Source organism: Chiloscyllium plagiosum, chromosome 21 (assembly GCF_004010195.1).
Source record: "Chiloscyllium plagiosum isolate BGI_BamShark_2017 chromosome 21, ASM401019v2, whole genome shotgun sequence".
NCBI classification, from domain to species: domain Eukaryota; kingdom Metazoa; phylum Chordata; class Chondrichthyes; order Orectolobiformes; family Hemiscylliidae; genus Chiloscyllium; species Chiloscyllium plagiosum.
The window spans coordinates 39,289,390-39,305,795 of record NC_057730.1 but is presented as its reverse complement, the minus strand read 5'-3'; the positions used below and the strand labels follow the sequence as shown (position 1 = coordinate 39,305,795).

At 38.2% G+C, this 16,406-nt stretch overlaps 1 protein-coding gene across 6 annotated transcripts in view; it reads left to right on the top strand.

The window, feature by feature from the left end:
- Positions 1–16,406, top strand: part of lmf1 (lipase maturation factor 1) — a 598,451-nt gene that overhangs the window by 521,685 nt on the left and 60,360 nt on the right. For all 6 annotated transcript variants that reach the window (XM_043711866.1, XM_043711864.1, XM_043711863.1 and 3 more), the window contains one exon: positions 8,813–8,996. In XM_043711866.1, the coding sequence (XP_043567801.1) occupies positions 8,813–8,996 (184 nt within the window). The remainder of the gene's footprint in view (positions 1–8,812; positions 8,997–16,406) is intronic.

Here is a 16,406-nt window from a genome sequence, read left to right as displayed (position 1 = left end):
AAGTGGGGAGGTTATAGAAGGACTTGGACATGCTAGAGTAGTGAGCAAAAAAGTGACAGATAGAATACAATGTGGGAAAGTGTGAGGTTATGCACTTTAGTAGCAAGAATAGAGGCATGCACTAGACTGGTGTCCCAGTTCAGGATTCTCTTAAGGTTAACATTCAGGTTCAGCTGGCAAATGCAATGTTAGCATTCATTTTGAGAGGCTAGTACACAACAGCAAAGATGTCCAGCTAAGACTGATTAAGGCTCTGGTGAGACAACATTTGGGAAATTATGAACCGTTTTGGGCTCTTTATTTAAGGAAGGTGTGCTTGTGTTGGAGGGTTCAGAGGAGATTTTCAGTAATGATCCCAATGATAAAGGGCTTGTCTTATGAGGAGAGCTGAGTCTGTACTCAGTGGAGATGGATGAAGGAGGATGTGATTGAAACTTACAGAATGCTGAGAGGCATTCTGGTTAGAGTCGACAAGACAAGATGTTTCCACATTAGGAGAGACTAAGACCTGAGGTCACAGTCTCAGAGTTAGAACTGAGATGAGGAAAAATTTCTTCAACCAGAAGGTGGTGAATCAGTGGAAATCATTACCACAGTAGGCTGTGGAGGCCAAGTCATTAAGTGCACTTAAGACAGAGATAGATAGATAGGTTCTTGATTGGAAAGGGGACCAAGGGTTATGCGGAGAAGGCAGAAGAATAGGGTTGAGAAGCATAGCTGCCATAATCGAAAGGCACAGCAGTCGATGGGTTGAATGGCCAAAATCTGCTTCTGTGCCTGATGATCTTAAAATCAGCAGGCACCTTCTTTCACATGAGATGTTAGACATGTTCAGATGTGCAGATGTGATGCCGTGGCACAACTTTAATGAATAGTGATGAGTTTCTCCCTGTTTTCTTTATCTGTATTTATCCCTCAAACAGTATCAGTGAAACGTAACTAACTGATCCATTATCTCATTGTTTATGGGTCTATACTGTATGCAAAATTGGCTGCAATAATAACTATACTTCAAAAGTACCTAGTTGGCAGTAAAGCATTTTAAGAAATCTTGAGATCGGGAAAGGCACTGAATAATACAAGTGTTTTTCTTTTGTTTCCCAACTTTGCCAAAGGGTTCTTTATTTTTGGAATTTTGTCTGAACCTATTTTTAGACTGATATTTTCAGGTTTATATTAACTACTTCTTTGAAACGAAGCAAATAAAATATTATAATGTGACTTGTAACATTCATGATTGTGTAACTAAACTTTTTTTTAATAAACTAATAAAATGCTTAAGTTTCATTTTTACAATTGTACTCAAGTCAAATTCCATTCCAAATGTAAAACTGAAAATGGCCAATCGACTCTCCTGTTTGCCAAGAGGTTTGAAGGATGGTGTAGGATGAACTTCCCTCTTCATTTAAGCAGGTGGACTAGCTTAAGTATGTGTAATAGGAGGACCCCTTCCTGTCTAAGATTAAATCTTCCATTTTTTGTAAACCTAAACACTTCTTCAATGATTATTTGAGCTAAGCATCATTCTGTCTGAAGTAGTTTCTATGTTTGTAAATAGTTATTTGCCACTTCTGACTGAATTATATTGTCTGAGATGGTTCACTTGAGCTCCTGGATATTTAAGGATAAGCAAAAGGATATTTAAGTGAAAGTCTGGAAGCTGAAATGAAGAAATACTGAAAACACACAACATGTGCATTATTGCATCAATGACAATTTGCATTTGTATAATGCCTTGAACATTGTCAGGTTTTGAAATTTGCTAAATTTTACTTGGTGCCACATGAGGTATTAGGACAGGTGACCACAGGCTTGATCAAAGAGGCAGGTTCAAGGGAGTACCTCAAAGGTGTCTTGAGAGGCAGAGTGGTATAAGGAAGAAATGTCAGCCATTGGTGAGATGATGAATAGAAGAGGGATGGATCATGTGTTGGTCAGAAACTTGGATATCTAAGATGAGGAGGAAATCCATTGCTGATGATTTGACTTAAGATTTGTTTTGTTTAGACTCTGAAATCTTACAGTTGAAAATTGATGATCAAGTTAAGGCTGGTTGTATATTTATGTAACCTAATTTCAGTCACAAAATCTGATAAATATAAGAGGAGATTGGTTTTATGGATGAAGATTTCTTTATTTGCATCTAAATGTTTACTTGGAGAAAAACGGTTGTTGCAGAGCACATTTGAAGGAAACATACTATATTTACACATAAAACATTTATGGCTTGAATTGTATACCATATTTTGGTCATCATTGAATTTATCTGAAATAATGTTCTTTTACTGGGCCAACTAATTCTGGAGTACAGTGCTTGGCATTTGCCAATTGTACTGCCTAATATCTTAGTTAGTTATCTACGCAGCACATTATGTAACTGGATCTCAAATTTACTTGTTTGCTTCGTCATCTACCCATCCACACGTGCTGGTAGTCAGCAGGAAACAACGGTATGTCTGGTTGGTGGCATTTAGCTAGCTGTGAAATCTCTTCCACAAATGATGATCAGTATATAATATACTTGTTTACTTATATACAGAGAGAATTACAATAATTTTCATGTGATTTATTCCTTAGCTGGTCTTAAAAGGTACATCTGCACTCTTGGTGTTCTGCATTGCTAAGACCCTTGAGGGGTGATTTAAATGACTACTCTTCTCCAAAGCCATGAATCACCAGTTGTTTTCAGGAAGCTGGCATATGGAACCTTAGAGCAATATTTTGTTTTGTGAGCATCGGTCTGTGGGCTTACTTATGCCATGAAATGGGTAAAGTTAATTTCCTCCCTTCTCAAACAGGTCATCACCTTTGTCCAAGTGCAGTGACAGGATTCATGGCACTGCGTTTGAATATGGTGGATTTAAGTTTTACACCAAAAAATTGAGCACAAAATCTAGTTTGACAGATCAATGCAGTAACGACCAGAGTGCTGCACTTGGTGTCATCGTTTGGAGAAGACATTAATCTGATGCTTGAAATGGATGAGTTAGAGATCTCACGATTGTGCTGGAAAGTGGGCAGAGTTTTCAGGATTTCTTCGGTCAACATTTAGCACTTAACCAGAACAGATTGGTCATTATCGAGTAGGAACCTGTTGTGTGCAAATTTACAACCATGACTACTCTGCAAAAGTGTTTCACTGCAAAATACTTTGGAACGTTCTTAAATTATGAAATATCATAAATACACGAATATAAGTTCTTTGATTGGTGTTACAATACATGTTGTCCTCAGTTACCTAGTGTTTCAATGCTCATTGAGCCTGGGATTTGGGCTGTGGTCAAATCCTGACTAGGCATTGCATTCAGAGACAATTTCATTAAAATTTCTAGCTTTTTATTTATATCTGGAGAAGAAATGTTATACCTTATATTTGTGTAAACCTATTAGAAAGAAGCCTTTTTCAGAATACTTTTTCATATTGCTATGGCATCCATCTCTACATCCAGGATGTACATCACCATCGGCTTGAACATTGTCTGTTGTGGCTGTAATAGGCTAATTTGAAAGTGGGAGTTCCTTCTGCAACTGGTACAGATGGCCTAAGGTCATCTGATGCTTTCTCCTTGCAGTGAGCTCATTTTTCAGTCATCTGATCATTTCTTTTATCCTCTGCTTTTTCTACACCCTTCACAACTGTTTGACTTCAGGCACTCTGGTCAGCAGCAAGGACTTTCCATGCATCTACTCCAATTCTGGTCAACTTGAAGTGTAGCCTGAAGACATCATTTTATAACATGTCATGGATGCACCTTTAAAACAACATAGTCAAACAGAATTTCAGGAACACAAGTCAGTGTTATGTATCCCCTGATTCAAAACACATTGTAATCAAGAACATTAAGACATACATCTTGGCAAGTAACAGGATGGAAAATCTGTGGATGACAGAGACTGGGAAGATTCCCAGATCCTGACCGATTATTTGATTAATCTGTAACAGTGAAGGAGCTTAGAATAGAACTTTTTGCAAAGTAAAAATCAATACTGCTGGCTAAATGGCACACAATTATATGAGCACTCTGTACTGGAAAAGCTGAAGACTGAAAGAAGTGTTTTATTGCTCATCCTGAGCCTTCACAAAATCTAGAAACTTGGCTACTTGTTACAATTAGCTTTAAAAAGGGATGAGTGCAGCATCATCGATGTAAACAATCGGATGCTCAGAGTTTTCTTAAAAAAGTACCTCTGTCAGAGAACACAATGCACATTAAGCTGCACCCTGGTACTGTGGCAAAGTTATTATCCAACACAATAATATCATGTCTCCAAGCTATGTCCACAGTCTGGTTGGAGTAAAGGAAAGGTAATTTACACTATTTGATGCAAAAGAGCATTGGCATGATTTGGAAACCTTTGATCAAATATCATGGTGATGGGCTCAATCAAAGACATTACTAGAATAAAGCCATGAATGGTGAAGTGGGTCCAATACAACTTTAGATTTTTGGCATTTACTGTAAGGTCTAGCACATAACTATCAGTTGTTTTTTTAAAGAGTACAGGGAGCCCAGTAGAAGTCAACAGTAATACCTTCAGTTACAGCTATTTGACAAACAGTAGAGGAAAACATGTGGTGAGATAAGGGTTACTCATGCAGAATGACCTGCAGCAAGTAGGTTGCATGTCAAATAAGTCTAAAACTAGTTGATAATACCAGTGGGCATAACTTTCTATGCTTTCCTTTAATATACTCCCACTGACATCTGTAATTGTTGCTGTCTTCCCAGGCTATTGCATTATCCTTCACAAGTTCAACACTGCCTTCTGTTACTCTCCTACACAAGTATAGTTGATATCAACGTTACACAGATATGAAGCCTTTCTTTCGAGAATGACACACTCTTGTCACAATGATTTATTACATTCTTCTGCTCCTACCCAAGCATTTTTCTGAAATGACAGTATCTGAAGCAAAGTTCCCATCCTGCCTCATCTGTTCATATTCCATTTGGTACTTTGGATAAAAATAGCAAATTAATATTCAATTCATTCAAAAAAAATTCTAAAGCTTCATACACAGAGTTATGTCCTTGGAAAATGGTGTGATGCAGTGGGAGAATGCTCAAGGTGATTATCAGTTGGACATGTTAACATGAACCTTGCTTCCATGACAATAATACATTTATTTGGCAAAGTATTGCCCTGTGAAAATAAACCATCAAATAACTCCCCTCCAAGGGACATTTGTCAATTCGTCAAACTCAAATCCTTTACTTCAGGTCTTTATAAATTCTGTGAAGAGTTAGCCCACCCAAATTGTCATTCAAACGATACACAATCTAGGATATATATATTAATGCTTTCCTGCAACTTCTTGCCTATAATTACAGCTTTAGTTTTCACGCAGATAACCTTCCTGATACCGCTGAACTCCTACATGTCTTCTGACGGTGTGTTTTGTTTGACAGCTCCTGATTTTATTGTTGTAATTTAATTTGTTTCTTCTTGTTATTTTTATTTTGTTTAAACACAGTGCAGACAAAGAGAATTTGTATGCACAAAGAGTTTAATATAAAAAGTGCCATGCCTTCTTTTGGGCTCTTATCATTAGTTCTCCAATTGTCTCATAAAATCTATAGTTATAGTCTCTCCTTAAAATGCAGAAGTTCTTCTTAAATTTGGTTTAAATTTAATATTTGTAAATTTTGAATTCTGTCAATTTGCTTCTGTTTCCCTGGTATACTTTGAATATTCAGATTTAACCTTGTTTCAGTAACATTTAGTGTTCCACTGCATGGAAATTGAATCTCTTTGCACCCTTCTGAGAGGGGTAAATGTAGGGGCAATAACATCCAAAGTTGGAAACAAAATATCCAAGACTGCCTGAAATGCATTTGATTTGGAATTGGATCAAGCATCCATCTAAAAGATGTGTTAGGTCCCCTCACATAATTGAAATAAGGTGCCTCATGCCTGTTTTAATCTCCCTCTATGGAACTAAACAGCATCAACTTCAGGATTCTTCAACCTCCACTGCAACCACCACATTAAAGGAGTTTTTGTTAAGCTAGTGTTTGCTGATACCCAGTGCTGCTTCCAAGTGTGCATGCACACAAATCTGGAACCACTCATGCACAGAAATTCAGAATGATGCATGCTTAATGATTTTGCCAGTATCAAATTCACACATATGCAACCAAGCCCTATATCGAATTCCAGTGATATCATATGCAAGGAAACTGAACATGTGTAGAAAAAAAATACACTTTTGAAGCAGCCTTCAGGAGAGGGGAGTGAAGGGAAGTGAGTTGGCTCTGCCAGTGTAGATTTCGAAACAGTGCATCGTTTGCATGTGTGTGATATAAATAGACACAGCCCTTAGTTAAAGCTAGTAACTATAAACGTTTTCTAGAACCAGGACGACTGGGTGTAACTCCCACTCCCCACCTGAGCTGCAGGCATTGCAATCATCTGCCCACAGACCAACATTGCCTTGATTCAAATGCCTGAACTGTCTCTGGAAAGACTCATGAACTAAAATGTTGTGGTAGTGAGTAAATTTGTTAGAATTATGAGTTTACACGTCTCCAGGCCCTGATGGATTTCATCCTGGGGTCTTAAAAGAAGTAGCTAGTGAGATAGTTGTTGCATTCGTCTATTTTTTTAAAAACTCATTGGATTTCTGGAAAGGTTTGGTTGGAAATTAGCTAATGTAACTCCTATATTTAAGGGAAATGAGGGAGAGAGCAGGAAACTACACATCAGTTAACTTAACATCTGTAAGAGAGTAACTGTTAGAAGGTATTATTAAAGGTGTTGTAGCAGAAAACTTGGATTAGTTCAAGGTAATGAGGGACAGCAAACATAGTTTTGTCAAAGGGAAATCATATTTAACTAATTTGCTGGTATTTTCTGAAGAAGTAACTTGTGCTGTGGATAAATAGGACCCAGTACATGTCTTGTACTTAGGTTTCCAGAAAACATTGGATAAGGCACTATACAAAGATTATTGCAGAAATTAAAAACACACAATGTTTTCAGTAACATGTTGGCATGGAAAGAAGAGAGGAAAGGAATAAATGGGTCTTTTTCAGGCTGGCTGGGTGTTATAATTGGTGTGCCACAGGGATTGGATACTGGGGCCTCAACTCATTACATTTTATATAAATGATTTGGATGAAAGTATGGTTGTTAAATTTGCGGATGACAAAGATAGGTTGGAAAGTGAGTTGTGAAGAAGACATTGGAACCTACAAAGGAATATAGATAGATTGAGTAGGCAAAGATCTAGAAAATGGAGTATAATTTGAGTAAGTGTGAAATTGTTCATTTTGGCAGAAATAAGGAAAAAGAAGCATATTATCTAAATTATGAGGGGTTGCAAAGCTCTGAAATGCAGAGTCCATATGGGTCTCCTGTTGTATGAAGCACAGAAGGTTGGTATGCAGGTATAGCAAGTAACTGGAAAGATAATATAATGTTTTGTTTTTTACGAGAGAATTTGAATACAAGAGTAGGGAGGTTATGCTTCAGTTATATAGGGCACTGGTGAGACCATATCTGGCTTACTATGTACAGTACTGACCACTGTACTCACTGAAACATGCTAATGCTTGGAAGCAGTTCAGACATTCTTTACTAAACCAATGCCTGGAATGACTGTATTGCCTTATGAGGAAAGACTGGACTGGCTAGACCTGTATCCACTGGAGTTTAGAATAGTCAGTGGTGACTCAATTGAAACAAATAAGATCTTGAGGACATTTAACTCGATGGATATAGGAAGAATGTTTCCTCCTGAGGGAGAATGGAACTAATGATCATAGTTTAAAAATAATGGTTCTCCCATTTATGACGAAGATGAGGAAAAAGAGACACTGAGGGTTAAGTCTGTTTGAAATTCGCCTCCTCCAAAGCCAGTGCATACAGAAACTTTAAATATTTTTAAGGCAGAGATAGATTCTTGACTATCGGGGGTATGCAGGGATGTAAAGTTACAGTTAAAATCAGATCAGCCATGATCTTATTGAATGTCAGAGCAGGCTTGAGGGGCAGAATGGCCTACTCTTGTTCCTTGTTCATGTGCAGACTAGCTTTATGCTGGCCTTAGACTTCAAAATTAGGTCCGTCTGCATACCAATGCATCTGGGCCCAGTCAACTCTCAACTGCACATTTTCAGTGATGTCTCTTTTACTGCTGTCTTTCTAGATTGATTGTTCACTAAAAGTATTAAACCTATTGAGCCTTGTCATTGTGTTGCCCATTTTCAGTTGCCATTCCATATCTCATGGCTCAGTTTTTGCCTTTTTTCACCACCACTCTCCCCTCTCTGTAAAATGTGTTAAAGCCATTGTGTCGATGTAAGTGGCAGTTACAATAAATAAAGTTATAGGACAACAATGTAAATTAAAGGTATATGTGTGAAAGGATTATGGAAGTACTATAATAATGTCTGAATTGGCAAGACAGCAAACAATAGGACAATAAAGGTTTTACAAGTGTATGTGCATACTGTTGAAGAGAAATTTAATGCTCTGTTTTTGAAAATAGAAATTCCTACCAGGCAAGCCAAAAAAGTTGTTTACATTTCACATTGAATTTGTTGAAGTGTTACAGTGTAAAAAAGAAAAGACAGGAATTGTGTTCTATTATGTTACAAAACACACTGACATGTAGTATATAAAAGAAATAGAAAATGGTTTGGTGTTTTGACATAATGCTATAAAAATGGGCTATGGCATAAAGTGCTTTGATAATAACTGAACACTATATCAACAAGATAAACTGCATTATGTGTACAAGACCTTTACAATGTCACTTCCTTGGTATATTGCAGCTGTAAATCTGCTTTTTCTCCCTTCTCTACAGGTCTTACTCATCATAAGTGGGAATCTCAGCTTCTTGAACTGGTTGACTATTGTTCCAAGTATTGCCTGCTTTGACGACTCCAATCTGGCCTTTTTCTTCAGCTCACGACAAGGGGGGGTCAAAGATCAAGTATCTAAGATTCAAGCTAAGGAGGCAGCGGGTCATAAACCACCTACTCATTATGGTATGTGATCTTGATTAACAGCCTGTCCCATGCTTTTGACATATTGCCTTTTCCATGAACTCTACTTTTGTGGTGAATGGTTAAGCAATAAACGTTTTGTATCCTTTCCACAGTCTCCCTTGATCCCAAAACGTCAAACTAATGCTGCCATCACTTCCATTAGCAAAATCAACTTACTGACTTTACAGTTAGTTGTGCGTAACAATTAAATTTAAGAACAGTTTAAGGATGAGTATGGATAAGAATTCCAAATCACTATAAATTGAATTAGCTACTTTGAATCAAGTTGCTTTATGTATATCCAAACTTGTTCATGAATCACTCTTACATCAAAGTTGCGACACAGAAACAAGCCATTCAGCCAAAATATGTAAATATTTATGCTTCATGTGAGCCTTCTCCTGCTTCGTCTAGCTATCCACATAATCTTGTCTTCTTTCTGTCTTACATTTATGACCTTCACATTTGGACTGCCCCAAATTTTCCCTGTATTTACTCTATTAAATAGCTTTTTTAGATCTTGCTGCAGCTTTCTCTACCTAGAGAAAAAAATCTTTGCTTGTTCGGTCTTTCCTGATAGCTGTAGTATTTTTACTATTTATTTATCTTGGTGGAAGTCTGGAATCTGAATTGTTCATCAAATGTTCTTCAGTTTACTCTGACCTGTATAAATACAAGCACCTCATTTTTTCAGTTAAATCAAGTAACTCCATGAAAGCAGCTTGAGAATTGTTTCTGTCAAATTTTAGCCAACAACAAAAGTAATCTATGAACTGACGAGAGCTGTGGTGCAGTGTTGGCATCCCTATATCTGGGTCACAAGCCCCATATTCATGCACCACAACAGGACTTATTGTCAATGATTCATAGAATCCTTACAATGCAGAAAGAGGCCATTTGGCCCATCAAGTCTGCACCAACCCTCTGATGAGCATCCTGCCCAGACTCTACCCTGCATGGGGTTTTTACCATGGCTAAGTCATCTAACCTGCATATCTCTGGTCACTACACGGGCAATTTTTATCATGGCCAATGCACTGAACCTGGGAGGAAGCCAGAACGCTCGGAAATCCACACTGTCATGGGGAGAACCTGCAAACTCCATGCAGACAATCACTAAGAATTGAACCTGGGTCCCAGGTACTGTGAGGCAGCAGTGATAACCAGTGTGCCACCCTGCTTGCAAAATGCATATTTGTAACATGAAGTCTTGAAGTCATACAGCACAGAAACAAACACTTTGGTCCAACCAGTCCATGCCAACCATAATCCCAAATTAACTAGTCCCACCTGCCTGCACTTGGTCCACATTCCTTCAACCATTTCTTATTCCTGTACTTATCTAAATGTCGTTTAACCGTTGTAACTGTACCCACATCCACCGCTTCTTCTGGAAGTTCATTCTACGAATGAACCATTCTTTGTGTAAAAAAAATTGCCCCTCAGGTCTATTTTAAATCTTTTTCCTCTGACCTTAAAAATATTTGACTTGATTTATTATCGCCACATGTAACTTGGTACATTAAAAAGTTTTGTTTTACGTGCAGTACAGGAAGATCATATCATGCAAAGTGCATAAGGGTAATATGGGTAATATGTCCTCTAATATGTTTAACTCCCCCAAACATAGGGAAAAGACACCTGCCCATTCACCTTATCTATACCCCTCATGATTTAATAAACTGCTATAAGGTCACCCCTCAACCTCCTACATTCCAGTAAAAAATCCCAGCCTATCCAGCCTCTCCCATTACCTCAAACCCTCCATTCCTGGCAACATCCTGGTAAATCTCTTTGGAACCTTCTCCAGCTTAATACTATCCTTCCTATAACACAGTAAAGCAGGTTGCTTATCACCTGTAAATCCTTTCAGTACACTGATGATGGTCGGAGTAGGGGAGCTTCCTGATCAGCCCTCCTGTGAAGAGGTCAGTGCCAAACTATTGCAGTATTTCATCCATAAATGTGGACTAATCCTATGGAAGTCTGTGGCCCAATCTTCAGAAGTGAGAATTTAAGACAAAACAGATGGATTGTGTAGTGTTTGGAATCAGGTGGACCTCATTCACAACAATGTTCTTGGTTTGGGTTGTTAACCTGGGCCAATCAGGAAGTCCATGGCTGACCAATGTAACCAGGAGAGCTTGTTATGCCAAAGCTTGGTAAGGATGAGCTGTATTTAAGTTGAATGCATCAAAATGTATAACCAGATTAGAATCTCCTCAGCTGAGGACTGACTCTGAGCTGGCTGGCCACAGCCATTGTACTGTGCACTAGTCAATAAAGGGTGACTTCGTGATGGGACACTGACCTCTGTACAATTATTTCAGACAGTTACAATTCTTTCATTCTTGCCTTCGTTGAAGAGAGAATGCAAAATGGTCTTTACTAGCTGCAATTTATCAACCTGTTGTATCAACTAGGTAAGTGAAGAATAGTTGAAAGGCACTAAAAGTATTTAGATAAATAATTCTAAATATGATTGTTTTTCTTCAGATGCTTTCTGAGATGTAGTTACAAGTGCCATGAAGTACATTCCAAGTAATGCAACTATTCTTTATGTCAGAGGCAAGATGTAAGGAATTGACTAGTTATGCACACAAAGTACACAGACATTTGTCTGTCTTTCCTGTTCTTTCTCATGCATGCATAAGGTTATAGGTTACTGAGCATTCTGTATCTATCCTGACTGCTTTTCCACTTTCTAGACCAGCATTGTTGGATTGAAAATGCATTGTTCTTGCTGTCAGCCCAATGAGATCAGATAGATTACATGGTAAAGGTTGGGCTTTCCTCTAATTGTGTACCAAGTTGTTTTTCAGTTTAATTTACTCCTTTCTAAAAAAAAACGTGCTACGTTAAGGAATAACAACCATATTATATTGTCACCACATTTGCTTTCATATTGTTGCATGATTGTTTTCGAAATTGTAATTGCTCACGTGTGTCACAGTATACGTGCAATTAAAACAACGTGTTAACACCTGTGTTGTTAAACAGTACACTTGAAGTAAATGTTATTACTCAGTGAGTACTCTATGCCAGTCTAGTAATTGAACGCTCGGCTGCGTGCTGTCACTTTGGCTCATTATTTTGCTGTAATGACCAATATATCAAGAACGTGCATTTAATAAATACTCGTTTTATGGCACTTGTGCTTTGGGAAAAGTTAATTTACCAGACGCCAAATGTTAATGTCCTTGGATTGAAATGAAATAAAAGCCAGGTTTGCTTCAGGTTACATTGAGTGTAATTTTATAGTTACTAAAATTCCAATTTGTGAAGAATGCTGTTTTAATTTGGTATTAGGACTTTGAAAAAGGCAAGAAGCTGTACCAGTGATAGTGTTTTCTCCCCACTCCTCTTGAATATCACTGGGATATTTGGCTGTGAGGCCAGAGTGATATGAGGAAATCTGCAAAGGTTTTTATCTGTTGTACTGTAGATAATGTAACAATATCTTCATGATTGTTGCATAAAATCCACAGCAGCTAAATTTAAGGCAGCCACCTACACAAAATCCACCCAGAGTAAATTGCTGTATTTTCTGTCTTGTTACAGAAGGATAGAAAATTGAATTAAGTGTCAAAATTGTGGGTGTGACCAGAACTATGGGTTATTCGTATAAGGAATTCGCCAATTTTTCCAATAAGGATTTCAGGGAAACTTTTTTTAATCCAGGGAATAGTTCAAATGGTAAACTGGGACTACTTGAGAATAGCATGGGTGCCTTTAAGGGAAAGGTAGATAAGCATGTGAGAGAAATTAACAAAAGCATATGTTGATAAGATTAAATGAAGAGAAATAGGTTGAGATTTATGTGATGCTGTGATGGAACTGTTGGACTGAGTAGCTCAGTTTTGTGTTGTTAAGAATCTCTCATACCCTGCTGGTGTTTCTGAACATAGAAGGCCTTTAACTGCTTGGAAGCACAAGCACTAAGTTCTGCTTTTTTTACTTTGTTCTCAGGATGTGTGTTAATGCTGGCTTGCTGCATTTATTTCCCATTCATAGAAGCCCTGAGAAAATACTGATGTGCAAGGGTGTTTAGACAATGGTTTTATTATGTAGACAACCCCCCGAATGCCGATCTAGGAATAATTTAAGTGTGGTGCTATATTTGCACGTGGGATGGTGGATGACTTTAGGGAATCTGAAGTTGATGGAGCTTGTACAGTACTTCTCTTTTTCCCAGAGGTTGAGGTTGCAGGGGCAGGTAGATTCTGTCTAAATAACTTTAGTCTGTTGCAGTGCATACTGTCGCTGTGGGGAGCTCCTGATCCAGAGAGCGGATTTTAGTGATTAGGTGCCATCTGAATGAGCAGGATGGCAGAAAGCGTCTTTAATGTTACTGTGGCTGCACTCATCCAGAAGGTGGTGAGCATTCCTTAACATTCTGAACTGCATCTTTTACATGGTGCATGGGGCTTGGGGGATGAGAAGATCAGCTACTTTCTACAGCATACCCTTCCTCTGTCCTACTGTTATAGTCAGTGTATTCCACTTAATCTTCTGCTCTGTGATGACTTTCAAGAATTTGCGAGATACTGAGGGTGTCATTAATGATATCGAAGACCCAACTGACTTTCTCTTGTTCATAATGGTGGTTTCCAAACACTTAAATGACTCGCCAGTGTTCCCACAAATTGTTGATGCGATCTGAACTGCTATTCAGTTCTTGCTTAGACTGTAGGGCAGAGTTATGAATGAGAATAAATAATAAGGAGTCATAGAAAACATCTCCACTCCTGACTTTATGACAGAGAAAAGGATACTGATGAAGCAGTTAGAGTTGATTGAGTTGAGGAAACTGCTGCAAGGAATTCCAAATGTCCATGAGTCAGCACAAAAAATAAACAAGTGGCATCTTCGTGAATTAGACTACAGCTCAAAATAGTGAATCCAAGTTAATATCCTTCAGATCGTAGAGCAAAATTACCATTGATCAAAAATCATTTCCCCTGTCCTCAATATGGTGTTGCTTTTGCATTCTTTCAAATACAAGGCACCCAGAGAGGGTCACCCTTGTCTACTTTGCCTAAGCTTGTCGGAGGTGCTACAAAAGGAAAAGAAAGAACAATCCTTAAAATGAATTAAAACTGAAGAACATGATAAAGGAGAAGGAACTGTTTTGAGAAGGGTGAAAGGAAATGAATAAGAGTCTTGCATTTATGCTGTCCTAGGGGTATCCCAAAGTGGATTATGGTCAATAAAGTATCTTAAAGTGAAGTTAATGTTGTAATGTGGGTAAACAGGAGCCAATGTGAATATAGCAAGATTTCACAAATGGCAATGAGATACTTGATTAGGTATTCTGCTGTCATGGGTTTGGTTGAGTGATAGGAATTACTCAGGACACAGTTAGGTCTCCCCTGCTCCTCTTTAAATAATGCCATGGGAAGGGAAGACAGGATCTTGGTCCAATGTCTCATCCAAAAAGGTAGAATCTCCATTTGTACAGCATCTTTTGGCACTGCTTTGGAATGTTAGCTTAGATTTTACGCTCAAACCTTTGATCTTCTTACTCAGGACATGAATGTGCTCTTCACTGAGTGATACCCAGTAACCATTTAGACCCTCTTCCCAATGGTATTTCCCCAGTACATCTGGAATGTAATTTCACCTGGGAGCTTAGCAGTAAATTTTTCAATGGTATCAACAGGAACTCTATCAACAAACACATTGACTTGGACTCAGTTTACCACCCCTGAGAAAAAGAACAGGAAATGACATCATCACATCACCAACCCAAACAAACCCAAACATATAAATAGAAAGCAGGAATCATTAGCAGTCCTTCATCCGGAGGCTCACTGAAGATGTTACCTAGTATGGTGATGAAACATCTGAAAATGAACCTTCCAGCTCAGCGAGCAAACCTACGTACTTTAAAATCTTTCTAAAACTTTGCTACAGTAAACAACCATCTCCAGAAATAAGAACTAATGGAGTGAATAAGTGAAAGCCTAGTTGACCGTGTAAATTTAATTGTATCTTTAGACTGATTAGAATAGTAATATCTCTGACTTCATACGAAGATACATTGCCAAAGTCTGTGAGGTAAGAGTTGCGGACTAAGACTTACAAAAAATATTCCATTTACTTAAAGTCCTGAAAGTTAGTATTTACTTTGAACTTTATGCATTTAATTGAGTCACAGATTTTAAACGGAAAACATCTTGGGAGCTCTCTCAATATTATCCTGCACGTTCCTTGGGTTGGGAATATTTGAGTCATGGGGATTTTCTTGTCCACACATGCATCTTTCAGGAGTTGATGAATCCAGTGTGGGAACTATAGATTCACTTACTGCTTTTCAGACCCAGTCAGCTGCCATTACCATTGTTCCATTCTCCTTTACTAACACAAGCTGGTTATAGGTGAAACACATGACCTTGCATATGGGGCAGTGATTCATTCCAGCATATTTCGTCTTTCTCACCTGTTCATTATTTTCTTCACACAGTAGCAAGTTGGGATCTTATAATAACCGCTTTCATTTATATAATGTCTTTTACAAAGTGAAAAGTGACGAGACACTTCAGTGGAGCAATTATTAACAAAATCAGTTGGGTCAAGGACATAGGACTTAAAAAAGCTTATTAAAGGCTGCGAGCATAACAGGGAGACAAATTTAGAAAAGTTATTTCACTGATATTAGGATTACTGTTGGATGCCTGTGGATCGTATTCCCATTGGCTCTGAATAGTTGTTATGTTCTCTGTATGTAACAGCACTTGAAATGAATTGGAAAGTTTACCTGGCTGTTAGCTTGTCAGTGTCTCTATGGTATTACTCGCAGATAGTAAAAAAATTATAAAGTTATTGACTTTCTTCTGTTCTTCCCCTCATTGTCCCAATGAGGGAGAGCTTTCCATTTAGACTGAAGGAGTTCCACACTCTTGGATGAAATAAGTAAACGAATCCATGTCTACCCACTCAGCAAGGGAGTTCTGCCCGGTGTCCCAGACTCAATCAACATTACAAAAACAAAATGGCTGATCATTATCATAAACCTGCTTGTGGGACCTTCTGCTTGTGTACAAAAATCTGCTGTTGTGCTTGACCCATTATCTCATTTCAAAAAATAAATTATTAACTGTGAAGCACTTTAGTCTTTTTTTTCCTTTCCTTTTTCTTTTCATTTTCCAACATGGAATGATTGATTTCAACATAACACGGTGCCGTATACTTGAGAGGCAAAGGTGACATAGGCTTTGCACCAGTGGGTTTTCCTTATGTCATGCTTGGGTGTATTGTAGACTAGTTGATATAGATTGATTTCTACAATACTTCTTCAATAACTCCACTATAATTATGTTATGCAACTACTAACGCGGCCACCGTGCCGCGTGGGCGGCACGGTGGCACAGTGGTTAGCACTGCTGCCTCACAGCGCCAGAGACCCGG